Here is a 24,846-nt window from a genome sequence, read left to right as displayed (position 1 = left end):
TCACTGGCCTGTGTGTTTACCTAGAGGAGGTTAGGCAGGCTGCTTCCCGAAGGTAAGGCCCTGGACTTGCCCTGCGCTTGGTGCAACGTGAGCCCGTTGTCCCCTTTCTCCTTTGTTGTAGCGGAGCTCTCCTGATTTTGCTTCTGTTGCTGACCAGTCTGTAACCCACACTCCTTTTCTTCCACCCTCCCCACATGCTTTGCGGCCCTCAGAAGGTTTTCTGCTGGTAGTCATCCTAAACTCAACACTCAGTTTTTTGGGTACAGTGCTTGCAGGCATGCTTTTGACAGACTTGGTATATTTTTCATGTCATAGTATGATCCAACTTTCTTGAGTATTTTACTAGTAGACACTGTAATAAATAATTTCTGCTTGGAAATTGTCTTACTAGTTTCTCCAGTGATGAACTTCTGATGTCACTACTGGGGTTTGAAGGTGCTGATAAACAACACTTGTCCTTCACTGCCACATTTGGAATCAGATGTGGGAATCATTCAGATGGAGCTCAGCATATTGGCTTCATTACTAATAAAACTGAATCAAAGAATGTTGCTTGACCAGTGAGCCTCCCTACCATTAGCTCTACATGATTGAGCAGTGTCCCTGATTCCTGAGGGACGTGTTCTTTCATAAAGGGGGGGAGGGGAGGGTGGCCAGGCCAACTCCCTTTTCTCTCCTAGTCTTATCAATCAAGTAAGCTACCCTTTCCCTTGGGAGAAGAATGTTTGAGGGGTGGGAGAGAAATGAGGAGAAATTTCCTAGCAGAATCACCCTCCCCCACACCTGAAACCATGAATGAAATGGGGGTGCCTCCTAAAAGCTACTTTCTTGACCAGTTTTCCATAGTTCAGGTTTCTCAGATTAAAGCAAGGGATACTGGGCACTAACCTAACATGATGTGATATCTTTCGCTGTCTCACTTTCTCACTCATGATGTTAAATAACGTGGATTAGAATTGCAAGCGTTCAGATTGGTAACTTGTTTTTAAAAAGTAAGTTTTGGGAAGTGGGCCAAAATAAGAGAAGGGAGTCAAAAGGGACAGACTTCCAGGTATAAAAGAAGTCAGTCCTGGGGATGTAATGTGTAGCATGGTGACTATACTTACTTAATAATACTGTATTGCATTTGAAAGTTGCCTAGAGAGTAAATCTTAAAAGTTCTCATCACCAGAAAAAAAAATTGTATAACTACATGATAGATATTAACTAGACAAAGACTGTGGTGATCATTTTGTGATATTTGCAAATATCAAATCTATGATATTGTATACCTGAAACTAATAGAATGTATGTCAGTTACATCTGAATTTTTTTAAAAAATCTGTGATATCCTTTTAAAATTTTCTTTCAATTCTCTAGAACTCTCCCATTCCTACAAAGCTCCCTGAACCAGTGAAAGCCAGTGAGGCAGCTGCAAAGAAGACCCAGCCAAAGGCCAGGTAAGAAATGTCTGAGTGAGCAAGTATCCTACTCCTTGTTGCTCCAGTAGTAGGGGAGGGCGCCTAGTGTTTCACGATTCTTCCACTGCCATGGCCAGAGGCTGTACAGAAAGGGAAAGGAAGCTCTGTCTCCTGCTGGCAGAAACTGTTCTTTGGGACTGCCAGTTGGAATACAATAAAATACAGTGATCTACATCCAAAAGAGAATCAAGAGCCCTGTGGCTGTTCTCTTTGCTCGGGAATAGGTGCAGAGAATTCAGAACAGGCCAACAGCAGATCTTAAACATTGCTTGTACAAGACTGTCCTAAACTCCTGTCCTGGCCTTTGCGTAGCCTGGTCCACCACCTTAATCTCCAGGAATTCTTACTTTCTGTGGCTCCAGCGATACTGGGCAAAGACAGGTCAAAAGCATTTGAGTTGTGAAGAGTGAAAAGCCTGTGGATCTTAACCAATCCATATTCTAAGAAGCCTGCCAAGAGAAGAGTCAAGAAGCTAAGATTTTATTGGGGAAATGCCCCTGTGAGAGAAAATAGGGAGGGTGCCGAGGATGCTGGAAGAGCCATCAGAGAGCCTCCCAGCAGTGAGGGAGTGACCCAGAGATGGGGAGTTGAAGATTGGTTCAAAGTGACCTGGACTGCCTGCCTCACAACCTAAGGAAGGTGCGTCGTCGGGGAATCCTGTCCTGTAGGAATGGGCCTGCCTTAATAACCTTGTGGCTAGGACATGAAGGCTGAGAGCAGCCTCTGGGAAGCATCCTCAGAGTACACAGTGCAGTGGATTTCAGGAGCACTAGTGGCTTTCAGCTGCGGTACTTGGTCTTTTACACCCTGGTAGTCGAAGGTCTGCAAGGCACATCCTCATGGCTGCCATGCCTTCCAAACGGCAGGTTCTCATGGTGGTCTGGGAAAATGTTTATATCCCACTTTCCTACCACACTCCCATGGCAAGGCACCTTAGCACAAACAGTATCAACCAAGCACCCTATTGGGACTTCCCTGGTGGCTCAGTGGTAAAGAATCTGCAGGAGACACGGGTTCGATCCCTGGTCTAGGAAGTTTCCACATGCCTTGGAGCAGCTAAGCCCATGCACCCACAACTACTGAGCCTGTGCTCTTGGGCCCACGAGCGTCAACTACCAAAGCCCACATGCCCTAGAGCCCATGAACCACAAGAGAAGCCAGTGCAATGAGAAACCTTCGCTCTGCTATGAAGAGTAGCCCTCGCTTGCCGCAACTAGAGAAAGCCCAAGCAACAAAGAAGACCCAGTACCGCCAGAAATAAATAAAATGATACAAAAACAAACAAAGCACTCTAAGTGGAGATGCATGAATTTTAAGAGAATAGTATGTTTTAAACTTCTATGTTTTAAAAAATTCTTGAACATTTATAAAATGCCTGGGGCTGTTTCATATGTGGTTGTTAAATAATAAGACTGGTTTTTAACAAACTTAGCTAACTGCTTCCATGATGTTAGTTTGCAATCTGTTTATATCTTAGTGAGTCTGCCGTGCTCACTTCTGGGAGTTGCTTTTGGGGCTGATTTTGGTCTTATGGTAATCTTGTATTCGACTCAGGTATGGTATGTACAGAGGCTACACAGAGATCCTTTCCCACTAAAGCATATACATTTGTAAGAATTCTCTCACCCGCTGACGTTTGACTGGTACTCTCTTGTGTAAAATGGAGAACATAATACCTACATCTTGAGGCAGACGTGAACATCGAATCCACCTGTGACTGTCAAACTTTTATAAACTCCATGATGCCCAAACTATTAGTTTGTATGACCCCAGTAGTGCTGAAAGAATATGCAGATCTTACAGCCAAGAGATTTGGGTCTAAATTGCCCAAGATATAATTTGCTGTGATTTCATTTCCATGATCATATTCAGTCTGTAGTGCTGAGAGGTGGGATTTCTTTCAAACTTTATTTTTAAAGTAGCCCCTATTCATGGAGGCATCATGTACACCAGATGCCGTACTGGGTACTTTACATACATCAAGTGACTTTCTGCCCTTAAATCTGTGAGGTTGTTGCTGTTCCCACTTTACAAGTGAAGATATGGAAAGTGAGACTTGACGTCAGGTGCCCAGGTCGTCAGTCAGTATGTGGTTAGTGAAAGACCCACAGCTCCAGCAGCCTCACTCTCCTCCGCACACGCGGTGGTGTGCCCAGGATCACACAGGGCAGTGTAGAGCCGGGTCTCCTGTCTTCAACACTGTATCTTCTTACAACATATTGAGGTCCATACAAGCTGACATTTTGAGTACTCTTCAGTTTCTGGAATGGTTTTACAGTTGTTTATACGTTTGATGTTCACATCTGCCTCATAATGTAGATATTATTGTCTCCACTGTATGCCTGGAGGAGGAAATGGCAACCCAGTATTTTTGCCTGGAGTATCCCATGTAGAGAGGGACCTGGCAAGCTTCAGTCCATAGGGTCTCAAAGAGTCCGGCACAACTGAAGTAACTTAGCGCACACACACACCCCCCTATATACATAAGGGACCCCAGGCTAAGAGGTTCAATGCCAAGCCTGTTATCACAGTTAGTTAGTGGGGAGCTCGGAGATACAGGTTCGATCCCTGAGTCAGGAAGATCCCCTGGAGAAGGAGGTAGCAACCTTCTCCAGCATTCTTGCATGGAAAAAAAAAAATCCTATTGTCAGAGGAGCCTGGCGGGTTGCAAAGAGTTGGCGGCTGTGCACAAGCATGAGAGTTCAAGTCAAGTTTTCTCTGACAACAAATTCCATTGATTCTTAAAAATATTGCCCTTAGAAGACCAGTACAGAAGTTCTTGGCATTTGGTTTTCTACAGAAGCCTTTTTACCTCCCTCACCCTGGACTTGATCTTTCATACCCCTTTCTCCTCTTTCCCAACATCTATTCCATTTTCCTCCCTGATTCCTTCCGCAGATCATAGCTTCCCCCAGTGTGGTAGCTTTTGTATTACCAGTTCTACCCCCGGCATGAGAGCAGGAAGCTAGTGAAAAGCCTCAGGGTCCAGAATGAACCTGTCTTGGAGGTATGTCATGCGGAAGAAGCAGCTGCCTGGCTTCCTATTTTGAATTTTATGGAGGCTGTGCCAGACATATTTTGGAAATATTCAACGAAGCTTGTTCATTTTGGCCTTCATCTCAGCTATAACTCCCAGAAGTGTATTTTTAAAGAACAGTCGCTGTGACCTGAGTTAGGTAGCAGCCAGCTGCCTGCACTGCTCAGAATAAGGGGAAGCTACCACCTGGGCGGCAGCACTATTTCAGAGAGCAAGCTGACCACACTGTACTTATTTGGATTAGGTTTGGCAGTGAGTTCCGGAAAGTACAAATGACAGTGACTTATATAAGGTAGATTTTTCTTTTTTCTCTCTCTCTCTCAAGTAAGCAACATCTGGAGGCAAGTAGTCCAGGGCTGGTACAGAGTTCTGTTTGACAAAGCCCTGGGGTACCCAGGCTGCTTTAAGCTTATCACTCTACCATCCTTGTGGTTGTGGCCATGCTCTCGTGGACTGATATGGCAGTTGTGGCCATCCCTCTTCCAAGCAGTAGGATCAAGGAGTAGCCAGAGAAGAATAGAGACAAAGAGAATGCATGGAGTTTCTTAAAGTTTCCAGAAAGTTCTCCATAACAATCTGTTTGTATCCCATTAGGGATATAAACAGAACTTAGATGCATGGCCATACCTGATTACATGTGAGCCTGGGCAATGAGATTTTTACTCTGGGTGACCCTATGCCCAGCTAAAAATTGTTATTACTCTGAAAAAAAAAACTGTGTGTTGAAAGAAGTAGAGTTCCTGTCAGATTCCCCACACCCTTTATCTTGAGTTACTTACTTATTCCTTCTAGTTGCCTTATTGGATTAACTCAGTTGATGCTTTTTATTGTCGAGAGACCATTTTGACAGCTAGTGCTAATCAATTTTGAGTCCCTCTGTATCTGAAAACCACCTGCTTTGAACCCCTTTTTGCATCATCACAAAGTATATTCTAGGAACTTCTGGTTAACTATTAGGCAAGATAATCCCAAGATCAAAAAAGTTTGAGAAACACTACATTGTATATAATGGTCTCTTTGAGGTTTTCTATGCACATTCACACATAAATGTTCTGCTAGTCAGAAATCTGCTTGGTGTATTTCAATCAATATGTTAAAACTTACTTGCCCACTTTTTTTTTCCATAACACATAGTAACACATAACATCCTGTGAAATATCCTTTGGGAAATGTCAATTAAGTGAATCTGGGTGGTTTCGGTAAATGTGGAGATGAAAGCTTATTCATTATATACTCTGTCTACCCCTTCTCCATTTCCCCATACTTTAACAGGAATCTTCTCCCCCCCTCTTTTCTTTTTCTAGACTGACAGATCCCATTCCCACTACAGAGACGTCAATTGCACCCCGCCAGAGGCCTAAAGCTGGGCAGACTCAGCCCAACCCAGGAATCCTCCCCATCCAGCCAGCCCTGACCCCTCGGAAGAGGGCCACGGTTCAACCCCCACCTCAGGCCGCAGGTCAGTAACAAGATTGTTTGAAACGTGGTACACCTCTTTGTTATCCTGGACAGTAGAGAAGTCTTGGGAAACCTGGTTTTTCCTGGAATGAAATCTAGAGGCACATAAAGAATAATGGTTTTCCTTGGGACTTCCTTGGTGGCTTAGGCTGTAAAGAATCTGCCTGCAAAATGGGAGACCTGGGTTTGATCCCTGAGTTGGGAAGATCCCCTGGAGAAGGGAATGGCTACCCACTCCAGTATTCTTGCCTGAAGAATTCAGTGGACAAAGGACCCTGGAGGGCTATATAGTCCATGGGATCGCAAAGAGTTGGACACGACTGATCAGCTAACACTTTTCACTTTTACACTTTGGGACTTTCCTGGTGGTCCACTGGTTAAGACTTCACCTTCCAATACAGGGAGTGCCGGTTTGATTCTTGGCCTGGGAGCTAAGATCTTTATGCCTTGTAGCCAAAAATCCAAAACATAAAACAGTAATAATATTATAACAAATTCAATAAAGACTTTAAAAATAGTTCACATCAAAAAAGAAATCTTTTTTTTTTTTTTTAAAGAAAAGGAGTAAAGGTTTTCCTTGAGGAACAAGAGGTGAGCTGCCACTGAAATTGTACATTAAGTGACCAGCAAAGGGGAAGGCTCTCACTGAGGTCTGCAGTGGATCTCCAAGGCCACTGAAGCCTGTTGTCTCTACTTTTTCTAGTCTTGGCCCTTATTTTGTGGGATTGAGCCATCTTACATCTCCTGCATTGGCAGGTGGGTTCTTTACTACTGGCACCACTTGGGAAGCCCGTGGTCCATTCATCTCATACCTGCCTCTCTATTTCATGTACTTCATATTTAAAAAAAAAAAATTTTTTTTTTTGACACAGACAAATGATTTCTTTAATGCTCTGTCTCTTGAGGTATCTCTCACCTCTTCATGTTTTGACATTCTGTTTCTAATGAGCTGACTGAGTTTATTTTTGTGAAGAGGATTGATCCAAATTATAAGTAACTGAACATAGCCATCACTCTTCAGGAAGCTGCTTTTGATGAATTTGGTAGGCATTTACTAATAATCAGACATCCAGACTGGGGTTGTGATACATACATGTAAACCAGCAAAGAACGCTTTTGTCCTGCAGCAGGCTGACGAAGATTGTTTATGTACGGTAGCATCAAAGGCCAGTTGGATATGTAGATTTTCGGGGTGCTGACTAAAAGAGTGATTAACTAAATGGGACAGTGAATAGGGAGGACTTTATGGAGACAGGTCTTGAACCCTGTTAATGAACTGTGTTTTGAAAAATTTGAGGCACGTGGTTTGGCCAGAAGAAGAAAGAGACTTCCAGGTGCAAGAACAGTGAGGAGCCTGTGGGTCTTGGGATTATCTGTCCACGGATCACCGCCTCTTTATTGCTTTGGCAAGAGTTTCGAAGAGTTTCGAGCCCTTATATGGAGTTTATTCTCTTTGCAGTATCCAGCAATCAGCCTGGTCTTTTAGCCAGTGTTCCTCAACCAAAAACCCAGCCCCCACCCAGTCAACCCCTACCACAGTCTCAGCCCAAGCAGCCTCAGGCTCCGCCCACCTCACAGCAGCCGCCTTCCGCGCCGGCCCCGGCTCTGCCCGCCCAGGCCCAGGCCACGCCCCAGCACCAGCAGCAGCTCTTCCTCAAGCAGCAGCAGCCGCAGACAGCGCCGCCGGCGCAGCAGCCAGCGGGCGCGTTCTACCAGCAGCCGCAGCAGCAGGCCCAGGCTCCACAGGTAAGGTGGTAAATCTGACCCGCACTTTGATCTGCGACAAGGCCCACTAGGTGCAGGGGTCTTCCTTGAGAAGCCCTGGGAAGACAGAGCCATGGCACACCATTGTCACACACAGGTAGATGCTGAAGCCTGATACAGTGGAGCCCTCACTGCATGACTCGCACCTCTCCCCCTCTTCTTCTCAGGCCATGGGGAATTCTGCACCTCATTGAGGAACCTCAGCAAGAGCGCTGGTTTTTCAGGACCCTCTTTTGATTCTTTTTTCTTGACTGGACACCATTCTCAAACTGAAACAAAAAACCAGCTATTTCTTATCATCCAGTAGTGTTTAATTCTTTCTGATGTGTCTTAATTTAAATTGGTTTGTATATTTTTTCACGTTTTTTAATGATATATTTTTATGTCCCCTTTTATCTATAGGTGCCTTTCTCCTCTTATTTTTCCTCCTTTGCCACTTTTTTTTTTTTTAAGAACCTGGGTCATTTGTCCTGTGTAATTTCCCACATCCTGAATTTGGTGGATAGCATCCCCATGGTGCTGTTTAATATGTCCCACCACCCCCTGTGTAAACTGGTAATTTCTTGAGGCCTCTCAATATTTGCTTCAGGATGATAGTTCTTTGTTCTTCTGGTTACATCACATCAGGAGACATAGAGTAGTCTGACCTTATCTGTGGGGGATACGTTCTAAGACCTGCAGTGAATGCTTAAAACCATAGGCTAGTACCAGCCCGATATATAATATGTTTTTTCCTATATATACATACCTATGACAACATTTAATTTATAAATTAGGCACAGTAAGAGATTAACATAATAGCTAATAATAAAATATAGCAATTATAATATACTGTAATAAAAAGTATGTGAATGTAGTCTCTCTCAAAATATTCTTGCAACATAAATTGCCTACTTGATGAGGTGAAGTAAGGTGAATGACATGGACTTTGTGACATAACTTTAGGCTACTATTGATCTTCTAACCATGGGTTGGAAGGAAGATCATATGCTTCCCGGGGATCCTGGATCATGGAGCCATGTTGATGGTTGGGTGTCGGGAGCAGATGATGTCAATGGTTGGAGATCCCAGGCAGGTGCAAGGGATGGTGCAAGGTTTCATCACGCTGCCCAGAACAGCATGCAATTTAAAACTTATGGATTGCTTATTTCTGGAATTTTCCATTTAATATTTTCATATCCCTGATTACCATGGGTAACTGAAACTGTGGAAAGCAAAACTGCAGATAAAGTTTGGTTGTCCTCTATTTTATTAATATTAAGATCAATCAGTGTATTTGGTGTTGTCTTGTCTGATCCAGTCACTTAATATTCGTCTTCAGTTTGTTTCCTAAGTCCCTTAATTCATTAGAGGTTATAATGTGCTGATACTCTAGCATTTTGTCTTCATTTAGGGGATGGAATTTTTCTGTAAAGAACTTTTTCATCAAGTATTTGATTATCCTGAGGTACTGTTTGTACAGAAAGGGCAGAAAAAAATGTATGACTCTTTCCCTGTGTTTACCAGTTTTCAGAATAATGAGTTTGTTCCTAGTACTATCCAAAGGTGAACAATGAAGATTTTGTTTTGCTCTTAGTATCACTATGAATTCATGCATCTTAATATTGGGTTGGCCAAAAAGTTCATTCATATTTTTCTGTAGGATATTACAGGAAAACCCAAATGAACTATTTGGCCAACCCAATATATTTGATATGTTTCTGTATATTACTATTAAAAAAAATTGTTCTAACTGTCCCAAGTTTGGCCAGTGAAAGTCTCTTCAAATTGGCTCATGGGTCCTTTGGCTCTGACTCCAGTAAGCTTTAATGTGCCTTTGTTATTTGATGTAACAGGCTGTTCCAAGATGATTCTGCCCTTGATTTGGAGTCAGCCATTTCTCTAAAGAGCTGTTTCCCTTTCATGGAAATGGTATTTTGAGACCACAGTCTTGCTTCTAGGGCTTTATTGTTGTTGTTCAGTCACTAAGTCATGTCTGATCTTTGCAACCCCATGGACTGCAGCATGCCAGACTTCCCTGTTCTTCACTGTCTCCCAGAATTTGCTCAAACTCATGTCCATTGAGTCACTGTTGCTATCTAACCATCTTATCCTCTGTCATGCCCTTCTCCTTTTGCCTTCGATCTTTCCCAGCATCAGGGTCTTTTCCAGTGAGTCAACTTTTCACATAAGGTGGCCAAAATATTGGAGCTTCAGCCTTAGCATCAGTCCCTCCAATGAATATTCAGGGTTGATTTCCTTTAGGATTGACTGGTTTGATCTCCTTGCAGTTCAAAGGACTCTCAGGAATCTTCTCCAGCACCACAGTTTCAAAGCATCAGTTCTTCAGCACTCAACTTTCTTTATGGTCCGGCTCTCTCATCCATACATGACTGCAGGAAAGACCGCAGGTTTCACTATACAGATCTTTGTTGGCAAAGGGTCTCTGCTTTTTAATACACTGTCTAGGTTTGTCATAGCCTTTCTTCCAAGGAACAAACGTCTTTTAATTTCATGGCTGCAGTCACCATCTGCATTGATTTTGGAGCCCAAGAAAATAAAATCTGTCACTGCTTCCACTTTTTCCTCCGCTATTTCCCTTGCTAGGGATATCCATTTGCTAATAGGTTGGTTATTATTTTTAGACCTTTTCCATGAACAGTTAGGGCATGTATTTGGTTTTTTTCTTAATAAAATGTATATCGTGAATTCAAATTTATATTTCTAAAGCAGATTTGTAATTACAGGATTTTTAACTTCTTGGATTTTATATTTGTATTTGTCTCATCTGGAAATCTTGATTCCTAACAACATTAACATAATTCTTAATTGATTTATATTTTCAAGATAATACCAGTATGGTAACTGAAAACTATTTAATATTTCTTAACTGTTTTAGTTTCTAGGAGTTTGGCTATTAATGTGATATACAAGTTTGTTTGCTTTGTTTTGCTTTTAGTTGTTGCTTTGTAATTTTGGTTTAATTTTGTTTTGTGAGAATTTAAAACATTTGCATAGTTTCAATCTACGATATTCTGTTCCTTCCATCCCCCATAGAGAGGTATCTGTCATTTCTCTTTACAACTTGAGAGTGTTCCTAAGACAATCTAGCATAGTTTATCCAGTCACTCCCTGTTGACAGACATTTGGTTGTTTCTAGCATTTTGCTGTTGTAAGTAAACAGCTATTTATTGACATCTGCCTTTTTTGCTAACTCTTTAACTTTGCCCCAGTAGACAAATAGTATCTTCCCAGTTAATTTTATAACTAGCAATAGGGATTTCAAAAATAAGATCCTGATTTTTGTGCATCAGTAGGCCATTTTTTAAGCTGTGTTCTTGTGTCTGACACACAGTCCTTAGCAGTGGGGAGTAGAGAAGCATTCCTATCCTTAGGAAGTTTACAAAAGAGTGTAACTTGAAACCATGCTACCAGTATGAGACAAAATATCATTAAGTAGTATAGTATACTGAGTGTTCTGAATGTTTAAAGGTGGAAGTTTAATGAAGAGAGCGATTGGGAAATAATTTTCAGAAAGGCTTGAGAGGACTTACTAGCTGGGCTGACATTTAGGTTATTCTCTTCAGTGTCATCCTTGCTTCGTCCAGTTCATGTAGGGAAGAATTTTAATCCTGGCTATTTCCAAATCCCTTTGTAAGAGGGATAACTTCTGTGACTGGGAGTTCATTTGTTAGCTTCTGTTACACGGCAGCATGTGGAGTCACAAGGTGTAAGTCAGATGGATGCCCTTAGGCCAGGCACAGAAACCCCGTGGAAGCCAGTCTGCAGTGCAGGAGGCAGGTAGTGCAGTGGCCGGAGCCTGGCAGCAGGTGGTGATGCTGTGTTTGAGCACAATGCCCTACAGTTCCCCTCATGAGTTTCCTGGCCAAGCCAAAAGACGCCTGCCTACCCTTGCCTTTGCCTTCAGTGCTGGTCTTAGTTGTTATTGAGGCACTTTCATCCTTTGTGGAGTATGGCTCTGAAACAGGCTTTTACTCACCTCCTCCTTCCTGGCCCCCTTCCCCCTGCTCAGTTTCAGGCAGTACATCCGGCAGCCCAGCAACCAGTGATCGCTCAGTTCCCCGTGGTATCCCAAGGAAGCTCTCAACAGCAGCTGATACAGAACTTCTACCAGCAGCAGCAGCAGCAGCAGCAGCAGCTGGCCACAGCCCTGCATCAACAACAGTTGCTGACTCAGCAGGCTGCCTTGCAGCAGAAGGCCGCAGCAGCAGCCGTACCACAGCCCCAAGCACAGCCGGCCGCGGCAGCCCCGCCAGCCCCTGCCCAGGAGCCAGCGGTGAGAGTCAGCCAGAAGAGGAGCCCGCAGTGAGGGCTAGGGAGAGGGTGGGCAAGAGGCGGCAGCAGCTGGTGAGGGAGCTGCTGGATCAAGGCTTGGCTGCTCCCCTACCCTGGTCGTTAAAATATTTGATCTTTTCCCAATGTATCCAGGCAAAGGATGAAGTATTCTGTAGAAGCTTAAGGTTTTAGAAAAATGATTCTAAGTTGCTCATGGAAAGTGAACTTGTTTACAAGACATAAATAAACTCACAGACATGGGAAACAAGCTTATGGTTATCAAAGGGGAAAGGAGGGGAGAGGGATAAATTAGGAGTGTGGGATTAATAGAAGACAAACTTTCTCGTTTCTCACCCTGATATTAGACCAGCGAGAAGAGCTGTCCTTTGTGTCTACCGGTGCCAGTGTCGAGCAGTCAGAGACCAAAGTAGAATTAGAGCTAATCCCTTTCCTGTCTTCAGAGGGCAGTGTGACCACTGTGACCTTGCCAGTCTCACAAGGTTCACGTAGGCCCCCCACCTTTACCCTGAGTTCTGACCATGTTGTGCTTGTTCTTTGTCTTGAATGACATTACTGGCCACTTCATATGAGTATGCAGTACCTTCAAGAGCCTGCTTGCTGAGACCATTTGCTGTGGCCTGATGCCCCTCTGGGCACCAGAGCATCTGACTATTATTTGAGCCATCTTGTCAGTTTAGAAATTGGGCATGTTCACTTCTAGATATTGGCTGAGTTTAGAATCGGGAACTCTACACGCTCTTCTGATTCACCTCCACGGGTATATCCTCAGGCACATCATACTTTGGCCTTTAATGAGTGTCCTTAATTCTGTACTCACAGAGTGACAGTAATAGAAAACTTTATAGTGATGGTAAAGGGCATTTTACATCCCCAGTTGATGGAGTATCACAGCTATTATCATTCCCGGGCAAGTCCAACCAACAGAGGAACGAGGAAAAGTAAGAAACTGTCTTTCTAAGGATTGATTTCTAATAGAGTTTTGTCACTGATCTTAAACCAGAAAACCTACATCCCTTCAAAAGGAAGCAGCGCCATAAATAGACTGTCTTCTCTGAGTCTCAGCTCAGTGTCTTTACACCTGCTTTTCTGAAATAGCTCGATCTTCCTGCGGGCATGTGGTAGACAACCATTCTCTGTATTTTTAACAAGTAACAGAGTTCCTCTTGCCGATGGAAAAAGAATTTTAAAAAAATTGTCGTATCATGTAGCTGAAATTTTGTCTCATCCAGTCCTCTAATGGAATTGGAAACTGAGGCCCAGGCTAGAATGGGAATCACCCGAGATAAACAGACCAACAGCAGCAGAGCTGGGGCAAGAATCGAAGAATCCTGATCTGTGTTCAAGGGTAACAGCAGGGCTCATCCAGGGTAATGGCAGTGCTGCCACTGACTGTCCACTTCTCTCAGGAACCCTCTCTGCTGACCCTGGACAGAATATCCACTTTCCTAGGAATGAACTGTGATCCTTCTCCATGTTCTCTGGATGAAAAAATACTTGAGCACTTTGTTCAGGGGAAGTTGGTTAAGAATACAGAGAGGGGACAAGAGCAGAACAGGCTTCAGCCAGGAGCCAGAGTTTCCCGGCCTTGACCCTCCCCTTCCTCCCATGACTTTGTAGGACTTACCTAGAGAAGCAAGTAAGTGAATGTAAATTGTACCGTGCAGCCCTTTCACAGCAGGGATGTGGCCGTATCCCACAGGGGTTTACTGCAGTCTTAATCATCAACACAGGCATGGAAGCAGCATTCCACATTCCAACGACCTAACTATGCAGTCATTAAAAGTCATGGTTATAAAAGTCTGTACAACAGTATGGAAATGCTCATGGGATAATGCTAAAGGAGAGATGAAATTACAGGAAGAGTATGTCCTTGAAATAGACGTAAATATAAGATACCAAATAAAAGATAAGAACAATTGTACTAGAGTAGTGGAGTGGAAGTTGAGGTGGTTTTTCTTCCCTTGTCTATATTCTTATATTTCTTAATGTGATTATACTTCTTTCATAGTTAAGTATTTTGCTTTTTAAAAAACCTTTGGCAAGATAGACATCTTGAGTCTACCCTGCTTCTCTCCCCCTGTGTTATGTGTCTCCCTCTTCCCCCTTCATAATCTCATTTTTGGATGAGGAAGCATCATTGTGCAAAAAAGAGAGTCCTGAGCATGGATTCTACCCTCAATTGACCCTGTGACCTTGAGCAAGCACTTAACCTCAGGGGTCTTTGGTCTTATAATTTCTAAAATGAGGGAGTTGGAATCCATGCTGTTTCAGATCCCTCTTGAGTCTTCAGTCTGAGATTCTGATTGGAAATAAAACTGCTAGACAAGGCTATTGTGGGATGTGGGTGGATGGGTGGTAGCCACTTTGAATTGGTAGCTGTGATAGGATAAGGTGTTGTCATGACAGAAGCACATGTTCTCTAGTGTGCCGCATACAGAGATTAAGTGAGAAGAAGGGAAAATGTTCTCCCAGTAGTTTGGACTGTTCAAAATAAAGGGCCTCAACAGTTGAGTACCCTTTTCAGAGTAATGAATGTCCTAAACTCCAAGAAATAAGCAAATCTAGTTCTATCCTTAAAGCCCTTCTCCTCCCTGCCGGGACTGGCTTTAGTTAGATTGGCTGTTGCTTCCTGGAGCTCTGAGGAAGTTGTGGAGCTGGGGCTCTGGGCTTCTTCACAGAGCACTTTGCTTCTCCCTCAGAGATGCAGTCAGCTGCTTTACCCTCTGACCTTAATTTGATCAATGTTAGGACCTTATATCATTTCATTCATTCAGTTGGTGAGTGGTTGTGTACTCTTACATGCACACAGCTTGCCTCAGAAATTAAAGCCTGAGTCAGTATAAGGACAGAAACCCCCAGGCTATCAGCATCCTGACCCAAGTAGCTGGACACTAGTCTCTGGAATCTCTCCCGGGGCCAACCTTTGGAGACATAGAATGTAGGAGCTGACCTGCAGCCTGGAGGGACAGCTCCAATCTGAGATGAGAGACTGGAGGGAAGGGATAGTTCAACCCCTGAGGCATTGAATAGTCTTAAGTTCCTTTATGTCTGGATTGACAGTTAAGGAAGAAAAGATTCGGTGTTCCTCTTTAACCTTTTTAATTTGATCATTTTCTTGACATGGAACTTTGTAGATCATGGCTTATGCTTAAAAACTCACCACATGGGAACAAGGATGTTCCCTCCAGTTTGTTTTTCTGTGGTGACAGTGCGTCCTGCCTGCCTTCTTTTTTGAAGAAGGTCCATATCTCATATTATTAGGTCAGTCATTATCAAGGGCTTTTAAATTTTTTTCTTATTGTATCCTCTCCCTTGTTCTTTGGTGCCATTTCCAAAAGGAAGATTGTAACAGATTAATCCAACTGCCCCCATGCTTACATTTTCTCAGAGGTCACTGCAGAAACAGAATCCTGTAAGACCCATCCTGTCAATGAAACAGAGTGTTAACAGCAAAAGCAAAAAAGAACTGCCAGCTCTTAATCACAGTGAAATTCTGTCTCACTTATTTCTAGCTAGTAGTCTGTGTACTATCAGAAAGTCAGGGATCTCTTAGCAGAACTCATTCAGCTCAAGTGTGTTTTAGTTGGAGGTGAGCCTTTGTTGGCTTGTGACTCTGGTAGTGGAATGCTTGAAGCCTACCCTTTGGAGGCATTCTGAACGAAGTTTGAAAGCAGAAAGTGGTCCTTTAGGAAACTTTCTAGATCTTTAGACCTAGGAATGACTTCTGCAGCCTTTGAGTCGACTTGCATATGGTTACCTTGTTTATTATTGCTGATGAAAACTGAAATGTATATATAAGCACCAGGTAAGTACTCTGTTGGTTTCAGGCTCAAGGCTGCATCTCAGATTGTCAAGGAAGCCTAGACAATCTGGGTGTTATTGAGAAACTGTGCCATTTGAGCCATATGTTAGCTCTCACATGGCATTTTTTTGTTATACCTGTCTGCTTATTTGATTTTCCTCTCCTCCCCCCCCCCCGCCCTTTCTTGAACACTTTCATCTCTCTTCCTAGCAGATTCAGGCCCCAGTAAGACAACAGCCAAAGGTTCAGACAACCCCACCTCCTACCATTCAGGGGCAGAAACTCGGATCTCTCACTCCTCCATCATCCCCTAAGGCCCAGCGTGCTGGGCACAGGCGAATTCTCAGCGATGTGACCCACAGTGCAGTCTTTGGGGTCCCTGCCAGCAAATCAACCCAGCTGCTCCAAGCAGCTGCAGCTGAGGCCAGTCTCAATAAGTCCAAGTATGTACTGCTTCTGTGGGCAAGGGCTGCTGGGGGGCCGTTGCTGTATAATTTTTGCTATGTGCATAATTGTGTATAGATACATGTATAGGGGTGCGTGTCTGGGTTTAATAAGAAACTGAATTTTCCTGTAGTGCATAGATGAGACTGATCTTAAAAAATAATTTTTTACTTGCCTCACTGTTTCAGTCTCTCATCCATCCCATACTTTGTAGAGTGTTTTCTAAATTCTTGATCTGACCAAATATCTCCATGCCGATAACATTTCCTTGACTCCCCATTTTCTGTGGAATAATATTTGAACTGACTGGTTAACAGATCAAGGCCTATTGTGTCACACTGGTAGAACTGCCACTCTCCTTCTGGTCCACTTAGGAAATGCTTATTTGTTCATTAAGATCCACATACACAGTTATTTTTTCTTTGACCCTTCCTCTGGTATCATATATAATTTTGTCTGAACTCTCTTTGAGCATGTATCACACTGTATTATTTGTTTGTATGTCTAGCTGACCTGGCCTGTAGGTTCGTCCGTAACAAGCACCATGGTTTAACCAGCCTTAGTAAATCTGGTGACAGGCTCTGTGCCTGACATCAAGTAGATCACAATGAGTGTTTGTTGCGTAAATGCAACTATCAAACCCTCGACTTTCTTGGAACCATGTACTAAAGTTAAAAATCTTTTAAGTCATTAGCTAAATGCAAAGGGCATCAAGAGAGACTTTAGAAGAAATTAAGTAATGATACACAGGAGCCCAGGATGGTGGTAACTGTCTCTGTTGCTCTTTAACTGTGATGGTGTCCACTGATGCTGGACCCTGACAGATGTGAGGCAGCCGGAATGGGCCTCAGCCCCTCTGGGGCCAGCTGTGAATGTTACAGTGGTGACCACAGGATGCACGAGCCCAGCAACAGGTGGGTCTGGGATCCTGAATGAAAGAACTCGTAAATGAGGCCAAAAATCTAATAAGCGAGAGATTAAAGAAGTAATGAGAGATAGTGAACCACAAAAGAAAGAGAGATGTTTGTTTCACACAGTGGAAAGGGCCTCTCTGGAAACTTCCATTGCCTCAGGAAGACCTTTTAGAAAAATACTGTGGAAAATAATGGTTTGACTTAGAAAATAATTTGATCTTGAAACAAGAAGAATAGATTGACCCTTTTCAACCTTCATGTGTCTTTTTATTTCGTGGGGATGGGAACCTACCTAGGTCTGCAACCACCACTCCTTCAGGCTCCCCTCGGGCCTCCCAGCAAAATGTTTATAATCCTTCAGAAGGTTCTACGTGGAATCCCTTTGATGACGACAATTTCTCCAAACTCACAGCTGAAGAACTGCTAAACAAGGATTTTGCCAAGCTGGGGGAAGGTGAGTAATCAGTATCTTTTTGAGGATATTGAACCTTAATTCTAGAGGGGTATGCCTGTGAAAATGTAAGCTTGGACCCAAGACTTGACTTTGAAGTATGTGTGCAAATCCATTTATATTTTCACCAGAGTGCCACTGTCCTCAGGAAATGATCTGGTCGTGTTGTGGGGGCAGCCGGGAGAGTCGGAAACATTTAGGACAGGTTTGGTAGCAGAGATCAGGATGATAGTGTCAAACACATTTACTCTTTGGAGGTGTGTGATGGCACCTTGTCCTAAGTGGGTGTATTATCCCAGAGGATCATAACTGCTCACCCTGAGGGTGTGGCCTCACTGAATCTTTGTGATCAGAATTCTCTGCTCCTGTTGACTGACCATGGAGAGGAGATCAAATAAGTAGAAGATACCATTTCCACCCTCAAATCCACCGGTTAATTTGAAAGGCAGGATGCCTACACACACACACACATACCTTCAGAAAACAACAGTGTATACCGGCTAATTTGAAAGGCAGGATGCCCAGATACACACACTCTCTCTCTCTCTCTCTTCAGAAAACAACCGTATATACCCTGGGAAAATTCGACAATATGATACAGTTCCAAAAAAAGTACCTCAGTGTCAACAAAAGCACAGGCTAAAAGAATGATCAGAATGGAATGAATGATAAGAGCTTTGACTAAACATTTTAGTTTCACTATTTTATGGACATCTGGTGGCTCAGTGTAAAGAATCTGCCTGCCAATGGAGGAGATGCGGGTTCGATCTCTGGGTTGGGAAGATTCCCTGGAGAAGGAAATGGCAACCCACTCCAGTATTCTTGCCTGGAAAATTCCATTGACAGAGGAGCCTGGCGAGCTACAGTCCATGAGGTCGAAAAGAGTTGAACATGACTTAGCGACTAAACAACAACAAAATCCATATGCTTTCTTGACCTTTTTTTTTTTTTTTTCAGTCTTCATAGGGAATAGGGTTTAATTTCCTTTGACATTCATTGTCAATTTGTGCTATCATTATGTATACCAGTTATTGCTCTGGATTATAAACAGAAGCACCTTCATGGACTATTGAAAATTAGTATTTTGCACTCTATTAAGTGACACCTTAGTTTTAAAATTCTTGTCTCTATTTTTAATAATTTCCTGTCACTCTTCTTGTTATTCAGCTGTTGGCTTTTACATTAAGCTGTTGTCGTTGTGCCCGTCCCTCATAACATCTCACCACTGCCATCTCTCTGCTCACTTGCTCTCCTAACTGCTTCTAATGTGGAAAACAGATCATCACACTCATTAGAATTATGTAGAGATAAATGGACTCAGTGTGAAGGCTGGAGGCATTCTGCTGTGAGTAATATGCTCAAGCTTTAGGGCTTTAGACTTCTTCCTTTCCTCAGCTGTTTCTCAGTTACTGCAGTGGCTAGATAAAGACCTTTGAATAGCCAAGGTGTTGCCTTTATGCGGTAAAAACAGTCAAGAGTAGATGTCAGTTTGGGGGATGCCCTTCACCTCCTGCCTGGGTGTGCCTTGTGGGATTCTCCTGGGATGAACTGAGTAGTGTTTTGTCCCTCCAGGCAAATATCCTGAGAAACTTGGAGGCTCTGCTGAGAGTTTGATCCCAGGCTTTCAAACAACCCAAGGTGATGCTTTCGCTGCTTCCTCATTTTCTGCTGGAACTGGTTAGTATGGCAGACACCTGTAACTCCAGACTTCACTGTTGTCATCTTCCCACTACTGATTTCCAGTCCACAGATGACCCTAGCATGCCAGCAAGCCCCAGATCCTGGGGCTAACATATTTTCCATCACTTAAAAGATTTCCTAAAAAAAAAAAATGGGAATTAAAAAATAATGTAGAGTTACTTTGAATTAGATTGTCAGAATGATCTGGCAGTAATATACAGGATTTGTTCTCTGAAGTCCATAGACATGTTCTTAAGCAAATATTTCTAAATTTCAGAAACATCACTCTGTTACTGTCTTGTAATTGCTTAGGTTCTTTGGAATGACTTGGAGGGTTCTAAGAATTGGGTGTTCTATATCTGAGATTCTGCTGCTGCTTGTCTTTGTGCATGTGTGTCTGCTTCTGGGGAGAGAGAGAGATCTTTTTAAATGAGACTTTTAAAAAATTCTAGAAGTAATAACAAAAACCTAATTTTCCCTTTTATTAATAAACAATATATTTTATTTAGTAATTTATAGGAAAACATAGAGAAGAAGGTTAAAAACCCCATGTTCTCATCCCCAAGAAATTAACACAAGAAATACCATTTTGGATACCATTTTGATGTCTGTTAGCAGCATTTAATCCTTTCAGGGTCACAGAGATCTTTGGAGAATCTGAGGAAAGTTATGGAGCTGCTTCTTTATGAACACACAGGTGTCCACTATTTTGTACACAATTTTCACCCTCAGTTTATAACTCCAACATACATTTTTTTTTCCCAACATACATTTTTATAGTCACATTTTAAAGCCTGATTTTTACTTTAAAAATTGTCTACATAAAATTCCTTTATATGGGTATAGCCTAGTATATTTAACCAAGTACCTCTTTTTTAAACATTAATTTTATGTCAACATTTTACTGTTATAAATTCCTCAGCAATGGATGTGAGGTTTTGACTATGTTCTTTGTATGGAATCTGATATCCTTCAAAATTGGTCTTTTAAATTATATTGATTAATTACTGCTTTTAACTCTTTGTATTCCTTCTTCCTGCTTTCTTTATGTGTGTTAGTAGTTTTTATAACCTCATAAATTTATTTCTTATTAGAACTTTCGCTGTCATTCCGTAATATTTAATATGTAATGCTCTCTTATTCTTGTTTTCTGGACGTTTTTAAATTTAAGTTTTGATTTCTTTACCCTAAAGTTACTTAAGATATATTTTAGTTGCATTGTGATAATATGGCCTCTGTAACTACAGAGGTAGTTCTTGCTATGGAGGAGCTTTTCTGTTGTCCAGTTTGTTATTCATTTTATATACATTATATGGGAATTAGCTTTCCATGTTGATAAATATTAATCTACAACATAATTTTTAATGGAAGAATAATAACATTGTATTTAACATCACTTTTGACGAACACTTGCTGCTGCTGCTGCTCAGTCGCTTCAGCCGTGTCCGGCTCTGTGCGACCCCATAGACAGCAGCCCAGCAGGCTCCTCTGTCCCTGTGGCGGGTTGCCATTTCCTTCTCCAATGCATGCATGCATGCTAAGTCACTTCAGTCGTGTCCGACTGCAACCCTATGGACAGCAGGGATTCTCTAGGCGAGAACATTGGAGTGGGTTGCCATTTCCTTCTCCTGACGAATACTTAGGTTGTTATAAATTTTCACCACATAAACATGCCTGAAGCTAAGTTTTTATTTATATCCTTTACCATTTCCTTAAGATAACTTCTAGGAGATTATTTGCTAAATCAACAGATATATATATTTAAGGCTTTATGGTACCTATTTCCAAATCAGTTTCCAAGAATGCTAATCAAATTTTATTTCAATTAACAATAGATGAGAGTAATTTTCACCTCATTTTCCCACCCAGACCAGCTTAGAGGTTTTAGCTAGAGGACACTGTTTACTGGCCATTTCTACTACTTTTGAGATTTGGGTTGTTCGTGTCCTTTTTTTTTTTTTTTAATGGTTCTGTGTTTGTTTTGTTCTTATTAATATGTAAGAGCGCTTCATGTGTCATATATTGCAGGCATTGTGCCCACCAGTTTGTCATTTGTCCTTTATAAGTATCATCTCATCTGACCCTCTCAACAACCCTCGAAGGTTCCCATACCATTTGCATATACAGACTAGTCTCTTTCCCAGAGTCACATAGCTAGTAAGTAGCAGAGTTAGGAGACTAACCATTTGGCTCTAGAACTTCCTCTCTCAGGTTTTCTGCCTCATAATAAGGCAAATTTAATAATATTTTCCTAGAAAATCATCTATAGTTTCAAAATTTTTTTTTAATAAGATGAAAGAGTACATTGAAATATTTTGTAGTATTTTCTTGGCATACATCAGTTTTATTGTATGCATTTGTGTTTCTCTTTTTCTTGGTAACGCTAACTAGAAATTTGCTGTTTTATTATCTTTCAAAGAGAACTCTATAGAACTGTTTTTCTGTCTTCTAATTCTTTGACTGTTGCTGTTATCTTTTTGATTACAGTTCCCTTTTTTAGGCTCACTTTGCTGATTTCAAAAAGAATACACAGTAAATTTTTTAATTCTTAAAAATAAAAAGTTTTAGAGTTTTTCTCTCAATGTAAGAGAGATTTTCAACCAGCCTGACTGTGGGGAGGGAGACTCTAATCTCCAGGAAGACTTTTTCACACATAATTTATTACTCCCTTGTCTCCTTGCTCCAGTTGCCCACCCTACCCCAACTTTTGAGGATTACACTTATTGAGAGTGCTTTCTAATAGCTCTGTGTTTCCCTTGTAAGAAAAAACTCTCAAGTTTTAACTGTATCTCATAAGTCTTCATATGATGTTTTCGGTGTTAATATTTTGAAATAGGCATTGGAGTTATTCGGAACGTGTACATTTCAAATATTAAATAGTTAAAACTGTTTCTGCATTATTTTTCATTTTTAGCTTTGTTGTCTGGTCTGTAGGATTTTTAAGTTTATTGGTATTTTGGTCTGGTTTAAAGTGCTCAAAGTTGGATATTTAGTTTGACTATACCAAATGTACTCTGCATATAAGTTAAATAAGCAGGGTGACAATATATAGCCTTGACGTACTCCTTTTCCTATTTGGAACCAATCTGTTGTTCCATGTCCAGTTCTGACTGTTGCTTCCTGACCTGCATACAGGTTTCTCAAGAGACAGGTCAGGTGGTCTGGTATTCCCATCTCTTTAAGAATTTTCCACAGTTTATTGTGATCCACACAGTCAAAGGCTTTGGCATAGTCAATAAAGCAGGAATAGATGGTTTTTCTGGAACGCTCTTGCCTTTTCTATGATCCAGTGGATGTTGGCAATTTGATCTCTGGTTCCTCTGCGTTTTCTAAAACCAGCTTGAACATCTAGAAGTTTCATGGTTCACGTATTGCTGAAGCCTGGCTTGGAGAATTTGGAGCATTACTTTACTAGCATGTGAGATGAGTGCAATTATGCGGTAGTTCGAGCATTCTTTGACATTGCCTTTCTTTGGAATTGGAATGAAAACTGACCTTTTCCAGTCCTGTGGCCACTACTGAGTTTTCCAAATTTGCTGGCATATTGAGTGCAGCACTTTCACAGCATCATCTTTCAGGATTTGAAATAGCTCAACTGGAATTCCATCACCTCCACTAGCTGAGAAACGCTGGGCTGGAAGAAGCGCAAGCTGGAATCAAGATTGCCAGGAGAAATATCAGAAACCTCAGATATGCAGATGACACCACCCTTATGGTAGAAAGTGAAGAGGAACTAAAAAGCCTCTTGATGAAAGTGAAAGAGGAGAGTGAAAAAGTTGGCTTAAAGCTCAACATTCAGAAAACTAAGATCATGGCATCTGATCCTATCACTTCATGGGAAATAGATGGGGAAACAGTGGAAACAGTGTCAGACTTTCATTTTTTTAGGCTCCAGAATCACTGCAGATGGTGATTGCAGCCACGAAATTAAAAAGACACTCCTTGGAAGGAAAGTTCTGACCAACCTGGATAGCATATTAAAAAGCAGAGACGTTACTTTGCCAACAAAGGTCTATCTAGTCAAGGCTATGGTTTTTTCTGAGTCATGTATGGATGTGAGAGTTGGACGGTGAAGAAAACTGAGCACCGAATAATTGATGCTTTTGAACTGTGGTGTAGAAGACTCTTGAGAGTCCCTAGGACTGCAAAAAGATCCAACCAATCCATCCTAAAGGAGATCAGTCCGAGGTGTTCATTGGAAGGACTGATGCTGAGGCTGAAACTCCAATACTTTGGCCACCTCATGCAAAGAGTTGACTCACTGGAAAAGACCCTAATGCTGGGAAGGATTGGGGGCAGGAGGAGAAGGGGACGACAGAGGATGAGATGGCTGGATGGCATCACAAACTCGATGGACATGGGTTTGGGTAGACTCCGGGAGTTGGTGACGGACAGGGAGGCCTGGCATGCTGCGATTCATGGGGTCACAAAGAGTCAGATGACTGAGCAACTGAACTGAACTGATACCAAGTGTATAAAGCATTGGTCATTGTCCTTGAGATAAAACATCACAGTGATGACCAGTTATGGTGTGGGTAGGAAAAGAGGGTCGTGGAATAGCCCTAGGAGAGTCTTCTTTGTTGCTGAATCCCAGCATTTAGTACAGTGCTTGGCTCACTACAGACTTGTTGAATGAAGGAAGGAGTTGCTTCCTGCCAAAGGATAGGAGCTTGGATTCATCACTGTTAATGACAAAGGTTCCTAATCATTTTCCATCCACTTCCATTTTTAATGCCTAATTCTAACATATTATATATCTTATGTTTTGTTATTTGTCTGTATGAACTGTTTTTTTTAGGAGTTGTTTTTTGCTTTTATTTTTGTGTCTTCTCGCCTTTATGCTTACTTTGAAGACTGTAAATGGCAGTTTTTTTAAAGGCCCAACAATTTAGAAAACACATATTTGAGTAAAATTAGGGCAGTAATAACAGTGAACATACGTTGAATACATGCCACATGCTAAGCCCACTAAGTGCTTTTATTTGCTTTCTCTCTAGTGATCACTCATAAAAGCCCACAAGAGACTGAGTGACCTGCCCAAGGTCCCAGGTGGAGAGTGACAGAGTAGAGATTTGTACCTGAGCAGCCCAGCACAGTAGCTGTAGTCATGAACACATCTCAGAAATCTTATAAATCAGTGACATTAAACTTCTGCAGACGTTACAGAACATCTTTTTCCCTCAGTTTATGCAACATTTTTCTGTGAACATTTGGTGTTTTCTCTGTGTTCATATTTGTAGTTTGAATGAAGAAGAATCTTCATTCTTTACAAATGAAAGAAAATTATATCTAAGTCCCAGAAATGAGTATGTCTCCATTTGTATGAAGTTCAGGGTGGCAATATTTTCTGGAAGGTTTCTAATCAAGCTCGGACAGTTCACTGATTTTAAAACCTTCTAACCAGCCAAGGGAGGAGCTAAGCAGGAAATGTGGCAATGAGTTGGTGAAGATAACGCGGGTTATTGTTAACATTTTTATGGTAAAAGCTGCAAAAATGTTAACTAAACTATGTCCATACATTAGAGGAGAAACGGTCAGAT

The 24,846-nt window shown here is 41.9% G+C and overlaps 1 protein-coding gene across 24 annotated transcripts in view; it reads left to right on the top strand.

Annotated features, from left to right (window-relative positions):
• AAK1 (AP2 associated kinase 1) overlaps window positions 1-24,846 on the top strand; it is a 163,468-nt gene that overhangs the window by 108,229 nt on the left and 30,393 nt on the right. For 12 of the 24 annotated variants that reach the window (XM_043468985.1, XM_043468990.1, XM_043468993.1 and 9 more), the window contains exons 10-16: window positions 1,360-1,439; window positions 5,802-5,956; window positions 7,415-7,701; window positions 11,732-11,995; window positions 16,028-16,260; window positions 17,454-17,629; window positions 19,199-19,303. In XM_043468985.1, the coding sequence (XP_043324920.1) occupies window positions 1,360-1,439; window positions 5,802-5,956; window positions 7,415-7,701; window positions 11,732-11,995; window positions 16,028-16,260; window positions 17,454-17,629; window positions 19,199-19,303 (1,300 nt within the window). The remainder of the gene's footprint in view (window positions 1-1,359; window positions 1,440-5,801; window positions 5,957-7,414; window positions 7,702-11,731; window positions 11,996-16,027; window positions 16,261-17,453; window positions 17,630-19,198; window positions 19,304-24,846) is intronic. The other 12 variants (XM_043468991.1, XM_043468995.1, XM_043469005.1 and 9 more) reach the window with 5 other exon arrangements.

The sequence above is a fragment of the Cervus canadensis genome, chromosome 5 (genome assembly GCF_019320065.1).
Source record: "Cervus canadensis isolate Bull #8, Minnesota chromosome 5, ASM1932006v1, whole genome shotgun sequence".
In the NCBI taxonomy this organism is placed as follows: Eukaryota; Metazoa; Chordata; class Mammalia; order Artiodactyla; family Cervidae; genus Cervus; species Cervus canadensis.
This window is presented reverse-complemented; position numbering and strand designations above follow the sequence as displayed.